This window comes from Martes martes (assembly GCF_963455335.1).
Source record: "Martes martes genome assembly, chromosome: 1".
NCBI lineage: Eukaryota > Metazoa > Chordata > Mammalia > Carnivora > Mustelidae > Martes > Martes martes.
Window position 1 is genome coordinate 66,260,349 of NC_137888.1, and position 16,692 is coordinate 66,277,040.

A 16,692-nucleotide genomic window follows, 5' to 3' on the forward strand; every position below is an offset into this window, starting at 1 on the left:
TTACTATACACTGACAGTAAATAATCTGAAAAGGAAATTAATAAAACAACTTCATTTACAATAACATGAAAAAGACCAAAATATTTAGGAATAAATTTAACCAAGGATGCAAAAGAATTGTGCACTGAAAACTATAAATTGTTTCTAGAAGAAAATTAAGAAGACATATTATTTCTCTAATTCTGTTTCCATGGATATTAAGCTGTTTATTCCAGGTTTCCTCCTGTTCCTTCTTTTCTATCAGTTTGTCTTCTAGATCCACTAATTCATTCTTCTGTCTCATTTACTCTGTTAGAGTATCTAGATTAGATGGGATCTCATAGATAGCATTTTTAAAATTCTGCCAGATCAGCTCTTGTTTCTGCCCTTAATCTATATTGCCATTAATAGTTTTCTCCATCCTAGCTATCATCGTCATAACTGTTACCCTGAAGTCTATTTCTTACATCTTGCTTATATCCATATCCGTTAGTTCTGTGGCAGAGGTCATACTCCCTGTGTCTTTCTTGTGTTGTGTGTTCCTCCTCTCAGTCATTCTGTTGAGGGGTGGTTGAGGGAATATACAGAATCCAAATTATTGACCACAACCCAAGCAAGATGCATCTGTTTTATAGGGACTTTAGGGTTGTTGGCCTCTTGTACTTTCAGCCTGTCTTTTGAGAGAGGGGCCTGGGGCACTATTACTCAGGCAACCCTGTTTGGGTAGAGTTGCCCTGCCCCCTTTCAGAGGGGAGACGGGCTCAGTAAAAACCGCTTTTTGGGGGGGGGGTGTTTTTCTCTGGTGGCTTTCCCTGGTGGCTTTCCGTGTCTCTTCTGAGAGTCAGAGCAAAAGTGATCATATTCAAATCTCTGCCTCAGAACAGAGATTGCAGTCTTTTCTTCAGTGTGCTCTCCAGGCCACACTGTCTCCATGCTGCTAAAAACTGCAGCATTCTGTGTTGTGTGCCCTGTAGCAACACTCCCATCCCTTGCTTCCAGGTCCAAGCATGTCTCTGTCCTTTGTGTTTTTAAAACCACCAGATGCCCCAGTTCACACACTTGCCTCAGCAGCTCCAGGTTTCAGTCTGGGGGTGACCTCAAGTCCTTTCCCCACTGCTACCTGTCTGTGCCTGATCCCCAGCATGGGAGGCTTTTGTGCTCTGGTGGCACAGGATCCAGAGCCTCCCCCCCACCGCTTCTGTTTATCTTTTCATATCTGCCTGCAGAATCACAATCCCCCTCCCTCATACCTCAAGACCAACAACCTGAGATATTCTGTTTGTAGAGATCCAAATATATCTTCTTACATCACAGGTCGATTTCCTGGGTGTTCAGAATGGTCTGGTAGCTCAATTAAAGAGAGTGATCGAGATAGGGTCCCCTACTCCTCCACCATCTTTTTTTTTTTTTAAAGATTTTATTTATTTATTTGACAGACAGAGATCACAAGTAGCCAGAGAGGCAGGTGGGGGTGAGGAGGAAGCAGGCTTCCTGCTGAGCAGAGAGCCCAATGCAGGGCTCGATCTCAGGACCCTGAGATCATGACCTGAGCCAAAGGCAGAGGCTTTAACCCACTGAGCCACCCAGGTGATCCTCCTCCACCATCTTTGCAACACTTCTCTTTATCTTTTGCATATTTATTGGTTTTTACCAGTGTCCATAAGGTTATCATTGTGTTTTCATATATCATCATCTGCATATACTAGTTTATATTAAGTTGATGGTTGCTAAAGTTTGAACCCACTGTTTACTTGTTACTTCCTCCACATTATAGGTATAGTCTTATAATTTACGTGCTTTTATTTTGTGAGTTCATTGACTAAGTTTTACAGCTATACATTAAAAAAAATAATTATTTTTTGTAATACTTTAGTGCTTCCTACCTTTCTAGCTCTTACTTATGGTCTTTCATTTCTATTCATGGTCCCTTTTGACATTTCTTGTATGTCTTTGTTTAATGGTCATGAACCTCCTTTAGCTTTTCTTTGTATGAGAAACTCATTATCTCTCATTGTATTCTGAATGATAGCCTTTCTGGATAGAGTATTTTTGGCTGCAATTTTTTACCTTTCAGCACTTTGACTATTTCATGTCACTCCCTTTGGGCCAGCAGAACTTCTGCTGAAAACTCTGATGATTGCCTTATGAGCTTTCTGTAGTATGTAACTGTTCTCTTTTCTCTTGATGCTTTAAGTTTTTTTGTTTGTTTTTCTTTACCATACTTTTTGCCATTTAAATTACTCTGTCTTGGTGTTTAACTCCTTGGGTTTATTTGATTTTGTTGGGTGATCTCTGTGCTCCCTGGTTCTGGATTTCTTTCTTTCTCCAGGGTAGGGATGTTTTCAACTATTATTTCTTCAAATGAATTTTCTTCTCCCTTTTTCTCTGTCCTTCTGAGATCCCTATAATGTGAATGTTTTTAAGCTTGGTGGAGTAGCTGAGTTCTCTACTTCTATTCTCATTTTGCATAATTCTTTTCTTTCTGTTTCTCAGCTTTATTACTTTTCATTACTCTCCTACTGGCTGCTAATTCATTCTTCTGCTTTCTCTAGCCCACTATTTATTCCATCAAGTATATTTTTAAATTTCATTTATTGTGGTCTTCATCTCTGAATGGTTCTTTTTTATTTCTTTGTTAAGTGTCTCACTGATTCTTCCACTCTTTTCTCAAGTCCAATATCTTTATGATCATTACTTATATTCTCTATCTAACATATTACTTATATCCATTTTGCTTACGTATCTTGTGGTTTTGTCCTGTGCTTTAGTTTGCACATTCCTCTGTCTTTTTATTTTATTTAACTCTCTTTGTCTTTCCCTGTGTCAGGAAAGTCAGCTACGTCTCCTCTCTTTAAAGTAATTGCCTAATGAAGAAGAGGTCCTGTACTGCTTGCAGTGCAGTGTTCCCTGTTTACCAGAACCTGGTGCTTCAGTATTGTCTCCATATGTTGCATGTGCCCTGCTGTTGTTTCTTGGCTGCTTTTTCCCTCATTCTAGTCATCTGCAGTGTCTCTCTTTGCCTGTGTTTGGCAGCGTTTTGTCCTTGTAGTGTTAGTGGACCAGTCTTAGTCCATTAACTCAAGTCTTGGGCTTGAGTTAAGTCAGACCATGTATTTGCCATATATGCATTAGGAGCAAACTATACCAGTCCTCTGCTGGGGTTGCCATCTGACTGGTCTGTGGTTATCTTCCCTTAACCCCATGGCAGGAGTCACTGTGGAGTGGTGCCTGCTCCCTCTTGTGGAGTGGTGCCCTGCTTGCATACTGCTGGGTTCATGGACCAGTTTGAATGGGCTCCAGCCAAGAGTATTTTGGAGGGGCTTGTAGAGGATAGTGTCCATAAGGTTTGTATGCTGGCGAGAGGGGATATGCTGTGTCTGGGACCAGCCAGGGTGAGGCATGAAGTTTTAACAAGATGTGAGCCAGTCTATTTATAAAATAAGATCTGTTGCAGTTGCCAGGACTTGGGCAGGTTGGTCCTGAGAAGCAGAATATGCACAGATGGAGACTGCAGTTTTAACATGGTGCATGGAGATCTTTTGTGGAAGTGGCCCACGTCAGGGACTGAGGCCCATAAAGCATGCAGGTCAGGAAACAAGGTGTTGACAAGGTTTGTGCTTGTCTCCTGGGGGAGGGAACCCACAGTGTTATAACTGATAAAGTGTGCCTGGAAAGGGTGGATCTAGTCTTATGAAAACAAGTTAAGTAGTGAATGTTGGGCTGTACCATTTCCCATAGATGGCTGTGGATTCATACTAGGGGAAGCAGGTGGAGGAAAGAAATAGTGCCTGCCATCTCCTTTGTTCCTGGAGAAGTCCCTTAGTGAGTCCTGCCCATCCAGACATGTAAAATAACTCTCCCTCCAGTCTTCCCAGATATTTTTCAAACTGTTGCTTCTGTGCTATATCTCCGTGGACTGTTTATAGTGCTATCTCTTTAAGAGTGAGGACTCAGCTTCCTATGCCTTCTGTGTTCTTTCAGAACTGAGTAGCTGATTTTTAAAATTCCAGGATTTAAGTCATGTTGGTTGTTAAGAACTCACAAAGTTTGGCCCCTCTAGTTTTCCAAGCCAAATATTAATCATCTTCCTCATGTGGACTCTCTAGTGTGATGGTCTATTTCTCTCCTTTCTTTATGCCTGGATGTACTCTCCATCCTGTGGACAGCCCAAAGTCCATTTAGTTTCTCGGATATCTCCTCTCTTCCTAACTTCTTCCTAACTCTCTACCTTTAGTTGTAGAGTTTGTTCTGCCAGTCTTGTTTTCTGTATTATTTAAACCGATGTTAGTGTTATCTCATTATATTTGTGAGATGCGATGAGCTTAGCGTCCTCCTACTTTGTCATCTTCCCATCTTCTCTTATCTCTTGTCTTGATAACCATTCTAACAAATGTGAGGTAATAGCTCATTGTGGTTTCAGATTTGTATTTCTCTGATTATTGATGTTGAGATTCTTCTAGTATGCATATTAGCCATTTGTATGTCTTTGTGAAAATGTATTCAGGTCTTTGTCCAATTTTTAAAAATTTTGTTTTTGATTTTTATGAATTCTTTATACATGTTAGATATTAACCTCTTATCTGATATATAGTTTGCAAATATTTTCTCCCATTGTACAGGTCGTTTCTTCATTCTGTCAATTGTCTTTTGCTATATGGAAGATTTTTAGTTTGATGTAGTTCTGTGTGTTTATTTTTGCTTTTCTTGGTTGTGCTTTTTGGTGTCATATGTAAAAACTCATTGTCAAGATCGATGTAAAGGAAATTTTTTCCTCTGTTTTCTTGTAGTTTTGTGGTTTTAGGTGTTATATTTAAGTTTTTAATCCATTTCATATTAATTTTTGTGACTAATATGAGAGTTCAATTTCTTTTTTTTTGTGTGTGTGTGAATATCCATTTCTATATATAGAAAATACCCAACACCATTTATTGAAGAGACTGTCCTTTCTCTATTGTGTAATCTGGGCTCCTTTGTCAAATATCAGTTGACTGTACATGGGAGGGCTTATTTCTGGGCTCTTGGGTTTATTTCTGGGCTCTTGATTCTGTTTTATTGGTATGTGTCTTTATGCTAGAATCATGCTGTTTTGGTTACTATAACTTTCTAGTACAGTTTGAAATCAGAAAGTGTGATACTTCCAGCTTTATTCTTCTTTCTCAGGAGTACTTTGGCTGTTTGGGGTCTATCCTAGTTCCATACAAATTTTGGATTTTTTCTCCTATTTCTGTAAAAACTGGAATTTTTATAGGAATTGCAACAAATTCATACATAGCTGTGAGTAGTATGGACATTTTAACAATATTAATTCTTACAGTCCATGTACACAGGATATTTTCCTATCTGTGTCTTCTTCAGTTCTTTTATTATTACCTTATAGTTTTAATTTTATAGATCTTTCACCTCCTTGGTTAAATTTATTCCTAAGTATTTTATTGTTGTTATTTGTTTTTTGTTTTGTTTTTTTGTGTTTTTTGTTGTTGTAAGTGGGATTGTTTTCTTCTCTTTCTGATACTTTATTGTTAGTGTATAGAAATGCAACTAATTTTTGTATGTTGGTTTTGTATCCTGCAACTTTACTAAATTCATTCATTGGTTCTAATTTTTTTTTTTTTTTGGTATTATCTTTAGAGTTTTCTATGTGTAATATTATGTCATCTGCAGAGACAGTTTTACTTCTTCTTTTATGATTTAAATGCCTTTTATTTCTTTTTCTTGCTTTATTGTTCTTCTTAGGACTTCTAGTACTATGCTAAATGGGTGTGGTAAGAGTGAGCACTGTTGTCTTCTTGATTTTAAAGGAAGAACTTTCAACTTCTTAAACCAAGTATGATGTTATCTGTGTGCTTGTGATATATGGCTTTTATTATATTTAGGTATGTTCTTTCTGTTCCCAATTTATTGAGCATTTTTTTCCTGAAAAGATTTTGGATTTTTCAAAATTTTTTTTGAATCTTCTGAAGAATCATGATTTTTCTCTTTCATTTTGCTAATGTAGTGTATCATATTTATTGATTTATGTATGTTGAACCATCCTTGCATCTCAAGGATTAATCCTACTTAATCTTGGTGTCTGATTCATTTTGTGTGCTGTTGAATTTGGTTGCTAATATTTTGGAGAGAATTTTTGCATCTTTGTTCATCAGGGGTATTGGCTGTAGTTTTCTTTTCCTATACTGTCCTTACCTGGATTTGGTATCAGAGTAAGGTTGACCTTGGAAATTGAGTTTAAAGGTGTTTTCTCCTCTTCATTCCGTTAGAAGATTTTGAGAAAGATTGGCATTACTTCTTTAAATGTTCTCTGGAAACATCTGGTTTGGGGCTTTCCTTTATTAGGAGGTTTTGATTATTTTTTTAAAGATTCATTTATTTGTTTTATTATTATTTTTCTAAAGATTTACATATGTATTTGTGTGTGTGTGTGTGAGAGAGAGAGAGAGAGAGAGCAAGGATGAGCAAGAGGGAAAGAAGGAGAGGGAGAGAGAATCTCAAGCAGACTCCACACTGAGTGTGGAGCCTGACATGGGGCTCAATCTCATGACACTGAGATCATGACCTGAACTGAAACCAAAAGTTATTTGCTTAACTGACTGACTGTACCACCTAGGTGCCCCTATTTATTTATTTTTTGAGAGAGAGAATGAGAGAAAGAACATATGTGATCAGGGGGGAGGGGCAGAGAGAGAGGGAGAGCGAATCTCAAGCAGATTCTGCACTGAGCACAGAACCTGACATGGGACTCAGTCTCATGATCCTGAGATCATAACCTGTGCCAAAATCAAGAGTTGGACACTCAACCAACTGAACCACCTAGGTGTTTCAAGGGAGGTTTTGATTATTGCTTCAATCCCACTAGTCATTGTTGGTCTGTTCAGACTTTCTGTTTCTTCATGATTCATACTTGGTAGGTTTTATGTTTCTATGAATTTATCTATTGCTTTTCAGTTACCCAATTTGTTTAGATATAATTGTTCATAGTAGCTTCTGATTCTTTATATTTCTGTGGAATCGTGTGTAATGTCTTCTCTTCTATTTATGCATTTATTTGACTCTTCTTTTTTTTTTCTTGATTACTCCAGCTAAAGGTTTGTTAATTTTGTTTATCTCTCCAAAAAAAAATGACTCTTAGTTTCATTGATTTTTTCCCCCCTATAGTCTCCATTTTAATTATTTCCACTCTGATCTTTATTATTTCCTTTCTTCTGCTAACTTGGGCTTAGTTTGTTCTTTTTTAAATTCTTTTTGGTGTAAAATTATGTTGTTTATTTGAAAACTTTCTCTTATTTTTGGCATTTGTTCCTATAAATTTTCCTTGTAGAACTGCTTTCCTGTATCCCATATGTTTTGTTTTCATTTCCATCTGCCTCAGGATACTATATGATTTCCCTTTTGGTTTCTTCTTTGATCCTTTAGTTGTTCAGAATTGTGTTGTTTAATTTCCACATAGAATTTTTCAGTTTTCCTCCTGTCGTTGATTTTTAATGTAATAGCACTGTGGTCAGAAAAGATTCTAGAAATAGTTTCAGTCTTCTTGCTTTGTGTTCAAACATATGATATATACTGGAGAATTTTCATATGCCCTTGAGAAGAATGTGTACTCCAGTTTTTTGAATATAATGTTCTTTATATGTCTGTTAGGTCCATTTGGTCTATAGTGTTATTTAGGCCCACGGTTTTCTTATTAATTCTGTTTGGTTGATTTCTTTAATGTTGAATATGGGGTACTTAGGTATCTTACCGGTATTGTACTGCCTTCTGTTTCTCCCTCTAGTTATAATATTTGCTTTAGATATGTAGGTGCTCCAGTGTGGTGCATATGTATTTATAACTGTTATATCCTCTTGATGAATTGACCCCCTTATCCTATATTGTGACTTTTTCCTCTTGCCACACTGATTTTGACTAAATGTTGTTTATCTGACATCAGTATAGTGCATGGAATATATTTTTCCATCCCTTCAATTTCTGCCTATGTGCATCTGTAAAGCTAAAAAAGTGTCTCGTGTAGACCACGTATCTTTGGATCTTGTTTTTTATCTGTTTAGCCACTTTTGTGTCTTTTGATTGAATAATTAGCTTATTTACATTTAAATTAATTATTGGTTAGTAAATACTATTGCCATTTTTAAATTGTTTTCTGAATTGTTTCATTCCTTTGTTCTTTTTTCATCTCTTAATTTGTGTTATTTTTTGTATATATTTTTATGTGCTTTAATTCTTTTCTCTTTACCTTTTATGTAAATAGTATAGTTTTTTTTTTCTTTTTGGTTGCCATCAGGCTTATGTAAAACATCTTAGAGATATAATAGTCTATTTTAAGCTGATAACAACTCATTTTCAATCACATACAAATACTTAACAGTTTTACTTCTCCTCCCAAATTTTATGATATTGTTATACTTTACATCTTTATATATTGTGTATCCATTAACAAATTAATGTAGGCACAATATTTTAAATATTATCTCCAGTTTTTATAATAGAGATAAAAGTGATTTATATACCATCATTACAGTACTGGGATATTCTGAATTTAACTATATATTTACTCTTATGAGTGAATTTTATGTTTTTATGTTGTTATGTAGTATCCTTTCATTTCAGCTTGAACTCCCTTTTTTGTAACGTGGCTTTAGTGGTAATGAACTCCCTTAACTACTCTTCATCTGGGATGTCTTTGTCTTTCTTTCATTTCTGAAGGACAGTTTTTCTGGGTGTAGTTTTCTTGGTTGGCAGGTTTTTTTTTTTTCTTTCATTACTTTGAATATATCATTCCACTTCCTCCTGGCCTGCTAGATTTCTGCAGAGAAGTCCACTGATAGTCTTATGTGGGCTTCTTTGTAGTGAGAAATTGATTTTCACTTATTGCTTTCAAAATCATCTCCTTGTCTCTGACTTTAAGGATTTTGATTATAATGTTTCTCAGAGTACTCTTTGGGTTGATCTTGCTTGGGTTCCTCTAAGCTTCCTGTACCTGGATGTCTGTATCTTTTCCAAGATTTGGGAAGTTTTCAGCTGTTTTTTTCTTTAAATAGCCTTTCTGCTTCTTTTCTTCTTTTTCTTCTGGGACTCTCATGATGCAAATGCCCATTTACTTATTGATATCCCATAATTTACTCAGTTTGTCTTCACTCTTTCTTCTTTTTGTTCCTCTAAGTGGCTAATTTCAGATGAATTGTCTTTGAGTTTGCTAATTCTTTTGTGTGATTAAGGCTGTTATTGAAGCTCTGTTTTGAATTCTTTATTTCTGGCATTGTTTTCTTGAACTCCAGGATTTCTGTTTGGTTCTTTTTTATACTTTCTATTTCATTATTAAATGCATTTTGTCATGAATTATTTTCCTGTTTTTGTCTAGCTATCTGTGTTTCTTTCCATTTTCATTCAGTTTTTTAAAGACAATTGTTTTGATTTCTTTGCTGGGCAAATCATAGATCTTCATTTCTTTGAAGTCATTACTGGAGTGCTATCAGTGTCTTTTGTGATGTCATGTATGTTTGATTTCTCAAGATCCATGTTGCCTTGCATTGATGTCTGTGCATTTGTAGGGGCAAACACCTCTTTCAGTCTTTACAGACTAGAAGATAAAGACCTTTTCTTGTCCCACTCCCTGGGCTGATAATATTATCTCCAGACTTGCAGGTGTGCTGTGTTGAAGCCATTTACAGTGTTGTCACTGGATCTGCAATGGAGTCTGTGGTTGGGCTTGTTACAAGGGCTTAGGCCAGTGTGGATCACTTCTGGTCCCTGGGGGCATGCAACTGCCTCTAGTACCTTGTCAGTAGGGTGGTATTGGGCAAGGGTCCACATGTGTGTCCTATTATTAGGTAAATAGTCAGTGAGCCTATGATCAGGTAGATGGTGGATGTGGCTCCCATCAGATCCCTGGGAGAACTGCTGCCTAATTACTGACTGGCTCCCTGGGTGGGCAGGATTGATCCTGAACTGTGGCTAAGAGGTGCTAGAACTGAGCTTCAGGGTTGATTCACATTCCACAGCCAAGATTAAGGTTTGCAGACCTGGCTCTGGGGGCACAGATGGTATGTCTCCCTCCAAGTTACTGGATAGGTTGGATTGGCCCCTGACCATGGCCAGAGGGGCTCAAGCCAAATATGGGGCCCTTTCAGGATCTTTTGAGGTGTAGTTGTGTCTCTTACCAGTTCCCTGTGCCTGTAGGACTGCTCATGGATTGAGGCTGGGAGGGGATGGTACCCAGTATAGGGATCTCTAGGAGTACAAACAGGAGTGTCTCCTGCTGGGTTTCTGTGGCAGCAGTACTATTCACAGATTGCAGTTGGAGAAGCTGGAGCTGAACATAAGGCCCTTTCAGAGTAATCAGGTTTGTAGCTAAGAATGTTTCCCGCTGAGACCCTGGACCCTCAGGACTGCTGACTATGACTCTGAGGACTCTGGGTTCATGTATTGGCCTTTTCAGGATCCCTCTGAGCACAGATGGGAGTGTCTACAGCCTGGCTTTCCTGTCAGCAGGCCTGCTTGTGGTCTGTGACTGGAAGGGGCGGGGAGTAGAGGATGAGGGCCTTTCTAGATCATCAAATGCACAGATGGGAACGTCTTCTGCTAGGATCCTGGACCCTCAGGACTACTGACAGACTGACAGACTGCCAGAAACACAAGAGTGTCTCCAACAGGGTCCCTGCACTGGCAAGATTGTTCCTAGATTGTGGCTGAAATGGGCTGAGCCCAGTTACAAGGCCATTTCAGAATCTTTAATCTGCTTGAATTTGGGGGCCTTACCTCCAATGGCTCCCACACTACAGCCAAAAAGAGCTAATGCTGGTTCAAACACCACTTCTGGATCTACAGCTGAATTGAGGTCTGTATAACTATCACTTGATGCGTGGGTGATGCTTCCGAGATCTCTTGGCATAAAACACATGCTGGTGACAGACCCCAAACTGAATAGGCTATCTGTAGCTGAATTCTCAGGGGTACGGAGGTATTTCTGTTTCTGTAGCTAGACTACAGTCAGTAAATCAGCTGCCTGGCATAAGCCTGCCTTCTCAAAACAACTTTCTTCATTCTTGGTCTACACTGTGGTTTTGCAGTCTCCTATCTAGATCTGGAAGCTCCCAGGAAAGCACTTTTGTTTGTGAGATGCAAGTTATTGTTGTCAAGGAGTCCATATGTGCAAGAGAAGTCCTATTTGGCCATTTTGTTAATGTTTTATGCTACATAATGTAATTTGTATCAACTAAGATTTTTTTACTCCATATTTACAAAAATAAGGATAACTAAAAAGCAAAACATTTAGATGTTAAGTAAGTTAGTTTTTACTTTACTCATTAATATTAGTACTAATTAAAATGTTAGAATCCTTGACTTTTAATATACTAGACTTGGGAGACCTGGCGTTGATTGTTATTGCCAACATGAAAGTGGTGCAGCTGTCCTACAGCTCCAATTCTTGATCAATGAGGTAAGGATTTTCTTGACTATTTATCACTATTTTACACACTACATTAGTTGATGTGACCTTTTTTATATTATGTTATATAAAATATATTATTTTTATTTAAATATGTTATTTTTTATATATTCTAAATGTTTAAAGGTATATATGTGTGCAATATTATTCATGGTCACATTTCTTATAAAAGACTATGTCAGTGTTTGTCTATTAAATTTTAAAGGAGAAAGTTTGCACATACCAGAAGATCCTGTTCTTATTATGCAGCATAATTTACAGATTAATTATTTACATTTTTTAAAAAAATTACTAAAATTCTGATTGCTCCATTGACTATTAAATTTTTCTTCAGGATACTAATTTGAATTTTATAATCAGCATTAACTTCATGGTTCACTCTTATCTTTCATGAAATAACTTTTTCAGTTATTTACCTATGGGTTCTGCTATCTGTATATATATTCAGATATATTTATTGGTACATATATGCATATTTATTTATTTATTCATCCATAGCTATTATGATGATTGTCTCCCTACTCTATTCCTATTCTATAGACCTGTGGTGATGAGGAACTTCCTAACGACAGAGTATATATTTATAATGCTTGGAAAAGTTGCAGATTTTCCATTAGTTAGAGGCTTCTTAAGGCCTTCTGTGTTCATTGTTATTATTCACATTTTAAGTGGATCATTGTGTCTTTTAGAGCTATTTTCAGTTAAGTGAGCTGTCAATGCAAAAATGCCTTAAAAACTTGTGCCATACCAAATTCAGGCACTTAGCAGACTGAACTCAATGCCTTGAGGAAAAAAAAAAATGAAGTACTGCTGATTGTTTTCTTATGGTATGAATAATCTTTTATTCAATATCTCCATATATTTTTATATATGTTTTTCTCTAAGAATTTTATAATCATAAACATGGGTAAAATGATTCATACATAGACTTTTGTGTCAGAGACTCTTGAGGAAAGAAAAATTTGTGATGTTGGCAGATATCCACCTTGTACTTCTCTCAGTTCAAACTCTTTCTCAGAAGTCAGTGAAATTCTCCTTATTGACAAACCTAGCATATTTTACCTTGTAGGTATACTTGCTATGGGATGCCACAATAAAAGAGGGAGATAAGACATATAGTATGTGTGTGAATATTAGATACAAGAAAATTAAAGTTAGTTTTCCCGAAGAAAACACAATAATCCCTAATAGTCGTAATGATGCTTACAATAATTATTTCTTTCTGGTGGTAAATGCATATTTCTTGAGTTAGTCATCCAGACCAGTCCAGAAGTCACTTGCTTCTACTCAGCATTCTTAACCTTCCTGATTAAAGTATATACAATTGTTTTTCCTTATATTTGTAGTTTATATAGATACAAATAACTCATCAAATAGCGAAAAATTCAGTAAATTAGCTTGTTTTTGCTTAACAAAAATCTCTTAAGGAAGTCACTCACTTATTTTGTCTTTTTTGTTTCAGGGTGCTTTGGTTAGTGCAAGTTCAGATGATACCCTTCATTTGTGGACTCTCAGACAAAAAAGGCCAGCTATTCTTCATTCTCTTAAATTTAACCGAGAACGGTAAGAATGTCTGAGTTAAACAATTTCTTGATGTATGAGAAAAGTATTTCCTGAGAAGTTTCAGGTTAACTTTTGGAAGACTAGTTGTTTTTTGTTTTTTTTTCAGAACCTTAAAATCTAGAAAAAATTTGATGTTATGCTTGTTTTTATAGTAAAATTCATAGAAAATTCATAATTAATTAGATTTAGTCATCTAATGGGGAACTCCTAACATTTCTGTTCTTGCTGTAAACTGGCACTGCAGCAATGATGCATTTTTTTTCCCCTAGGCCACGGTGCTGAAAACTCAGACTTAAAATTTAAAAGTCAAGTAAATACTAAATTTTTTTTATACCTTTTGATCATGGTAGTTATATCCTACACCAAACTCTTTTGCTTAAATATTTTAACATGAAAAAACCCTGAGACAAAAGTTTTAGATTCCAAAAATGTTGGTAGTAAGTGTTGAGCAATATTACATATAAAAGCTTAATGTTTTCCAAGATGGTAATTTGACTGGAATTTAGATTTCCCCAATTTAGAATGAAATATTAATAATCTGAAAGAGAAAATTAAATGAATAGATACAGGAAAAATTACTAGATTTTATTTGTAACAACCTACCAAACTTTAATGTTTCTAATGTTGGTGTCAGTTAAACCTCAAACTTAATTTACATCTACTCAATTGATAATCTGCCTGGAGATAAGTAAAATTTGTATTGCATTATCTGTCTCTCTAATTTAACTGAAAAATAACCTGATATTTATTTATTATTTGGAAAACAATCTAACTCTTTACAGTGAAGGAGAAGGGTCATCACAGGAAAATTTGATGTTAATGAAAGAAAAAGAAACCCTTGAGAAGTAAATTTACACAGATTAGCAAGTACTATACAAACTGAGGTAGGTGAATGATAGAGGCAGGCAGTCACTGCTAAGAACTCAAGATAGTGCTTATTTTATTTTGTTGAATGGTAATAGTTTAATAAGGAATTGTTACTATATGAACAGAGTTGGAAGAAGTAAATCTGTCTTTATATGTGAGAAAAGAGGATGGCAATTTTGTAAACATTCTTTTATTTACCTGAAGTTTTTCTTTTTCTACTCATATGCATACTGTACTATTTAAGTCATTAACCTTCAATATTCTGAGTAATATTCATGAGTGTTATGTCTACAGTATTTAAGGATTTAGCATCAATGGGAATTTTCATTATATCCAGTATATTTTGAGAGGAGGGAATTTATATTTTAGATGTCTGCTAAAACCAGATAGAATTTCTTTATTTAGATTAGATCTAATTTTGGTTATTTTATCTTAAATTTTAAAGTAATTAATGCAGCAGAAATTTCAGGATATTAAAAAATTTAAAAATCAGTCAAGAGTTATTATACTGTTCCTTTTTTTATCTTTAAAAATATTTCTTACTCAGATATTGACATATTGATTTTATCACTTTCTCTGCTTGTAAGATTTTTGTTTATTTAAATGATTTAAGTAGATCTGGCCCTACACTTCTGTGTAGATGGACAAAATAGGCTTTTTACCCTCACAGTTGGAATGTTGAAGGAAATGTTCTGGCCCTTTTTCTGGCCCTTTTTGGGTTGGGGGGAAGAAACAATTGATGGTGATGATTTTCAGTTATAATTTTATTATCTCAATTGATGTGGATTTAACTGTTGCAACATAAAAGACCATTCTGACAGTTTTTGGACATATCATAGAATCATAGAATTTTGTAGGCATTGCTTATTTTAATGCTTGCAAAAATATGGTATCTATCTTTTTGAAGATAAATTTATTATCTTGAATTTGAAAATAATCATTATCATGAATTGAAATAATCAGTAACTATCATAGTTCCTGTAGGGAGGGATATATTTTTAAATGTATGGTGAATAGAGGCTTTGATCTATAAAGGAGAATTTAACCAACCATCTTTTGGAACTCTGAGCCTTCTTAAATTAACCAGTTGACTATGTAAATTTCTATATATCCTTATGTTTCTGTCATATATATATTTAATTTATATAGTTTATGCTATACATTTTAGGTTTTTATTTATTTTTTATAGGGCACCTTTAGCTTTTGGTCTTATAATCTTTGAAGGCAGTAATGAGAAATAGGTTTAGATATTTTAGCTGCTTCTGAGTAATGATCCTTGGATTCCTTTCAGATCTGATTTTAAAGCTAAATATGGAAGAAAAATTGTTTTGATTTCTGTGCTGCATGATCTGAAAATGAATAAAATAAGACATTCATATTTTAGACATGTTAATAGTCCTTGATAACACTGATCATAAATTGTATAATGGGAAAAGCATAGCATTGTTTTATATGGTTTTCAAGTAAAATTCAATAGGTAGATTATGACATGAAAATATTAACTTATTTGTACTTATTGTATCAGAGTTTATTTTTTTATTTCTGTGGTGTTCTGCTAGTTGATATCATTGGAGTGTTTCTAAGGACTATCAGCTACGCTGAAGGGAAGGAATATTTTAAGAAACCTATAATTTATGAAATTATCTAGCAAGCTTGATCCATTGGAGTTGGCTTTTGGGGAAGTTTATAACTCCAATTTAAAATATACTATTGCTTTATAAAGGAAACTTGCATCATGTTTATTTTAAAATTTTCTTTAAGAATTAACATATTTACCTGGTTTGACATTCAAAAGATGTAAGTTGTATATACAGTGAAGGATTTATCTTCTACTCCTGTTACTTGAACACTTAGGCCCCATCAATGGAGGCGAAGAATGTTACTTATTAATTTATTATATCTTTCCAGAGATTAATTGTGTATGCATAAAGGCAATTATATGTAACATAATTTTTTCCTTACGTGTGTGTGTGTGTGTGTGTATGTGTGTGTGTGTGTGTGTATGTAAGCAAATATGAATATATACATTTCTGTTACACAAATTGTAACATGTTATACAGTTTTGTATCTTATTTATTTCATTCTCTTTGGAATTTATTCTAAAGATCATTCCTTATCAGTGTATAAAAAACTTACTTATTTTTTTTTCTTTTTGTTGTGTGTGTAAATGTTACCAAATCAAGAAACTATGTAGGGATGCCTGGCTGGCTTAGTTGGTGGAGCATGCAACTCTTGATCTCAAGGTTATGGGTTCAAGCCCCATGTTGAGTGTAGAAATAGCTTAAAAATAAAATCTTAAAATAAAAACACATTAAAAAAAACAGTGTAAATGTTAAATTTACACCATGAGATAATTTACCCTGTAACAAATGCAGAAATCAAGAAACAGAAAATTACTAGACCCACAACCAAACCCCCCCATTTTGCCTTTCAATCACTACCTAATCCACAGGTGTAACACTATCCTGATTTTAAACACTATAAATTAGTTTTACCTGTTGTTTGGAAAATTATACAAATGATAGCATACATACATTCTTGTTTGTGTTTGGCTTCTTTTGCCAATGTTATATTTAAAAATTTCATCCATGTTGTATGTAGCTATAGTTTATTACTTTTATTGTTATGTAGTATTCAACTTAGTGAATATTCTTCAGTTCAATTAACCATTCTACTTTAATTCTCTTGCTTAAACTTAACTTTTGTATTTCCACTTAAATTTTAGAAATACATGGTGTGATGCATAAACAATGAATCTTGGAACACTGAAAAAATAAATAAAGTTAAAAAAATAACTTCTCAAATTTCACAAACACATATGCTGAGGTTTTGATTAGAAATAC

General features: G+C 35.0%; 1 protein-coding gene across 1 annotated transcript in view; it reads left to right on the forward strand.

The window, feature by feature from the left end:
• Positions 1-16,692, forward strand: part of STXBP5L (syntaxin binding protein 5L) — a 408,526-nt gene that overhangs the window by 90,172 nt on the left and 301,662 nt on the right. Inside the window, exons 4-5 of the mRNA XM_080822438.1 lie at positions 11,329-11,410; positions 12,882-12,982. Coding sequence (XP_080678564.1) covers positions 11,329-11,410; positions 12,882-12,982 — 183 coding nt within the window. The remainder of the gene's footprint in view (positions 1-11,328; positions 11,411-12,881; positions 12,983-16,692) is intronic.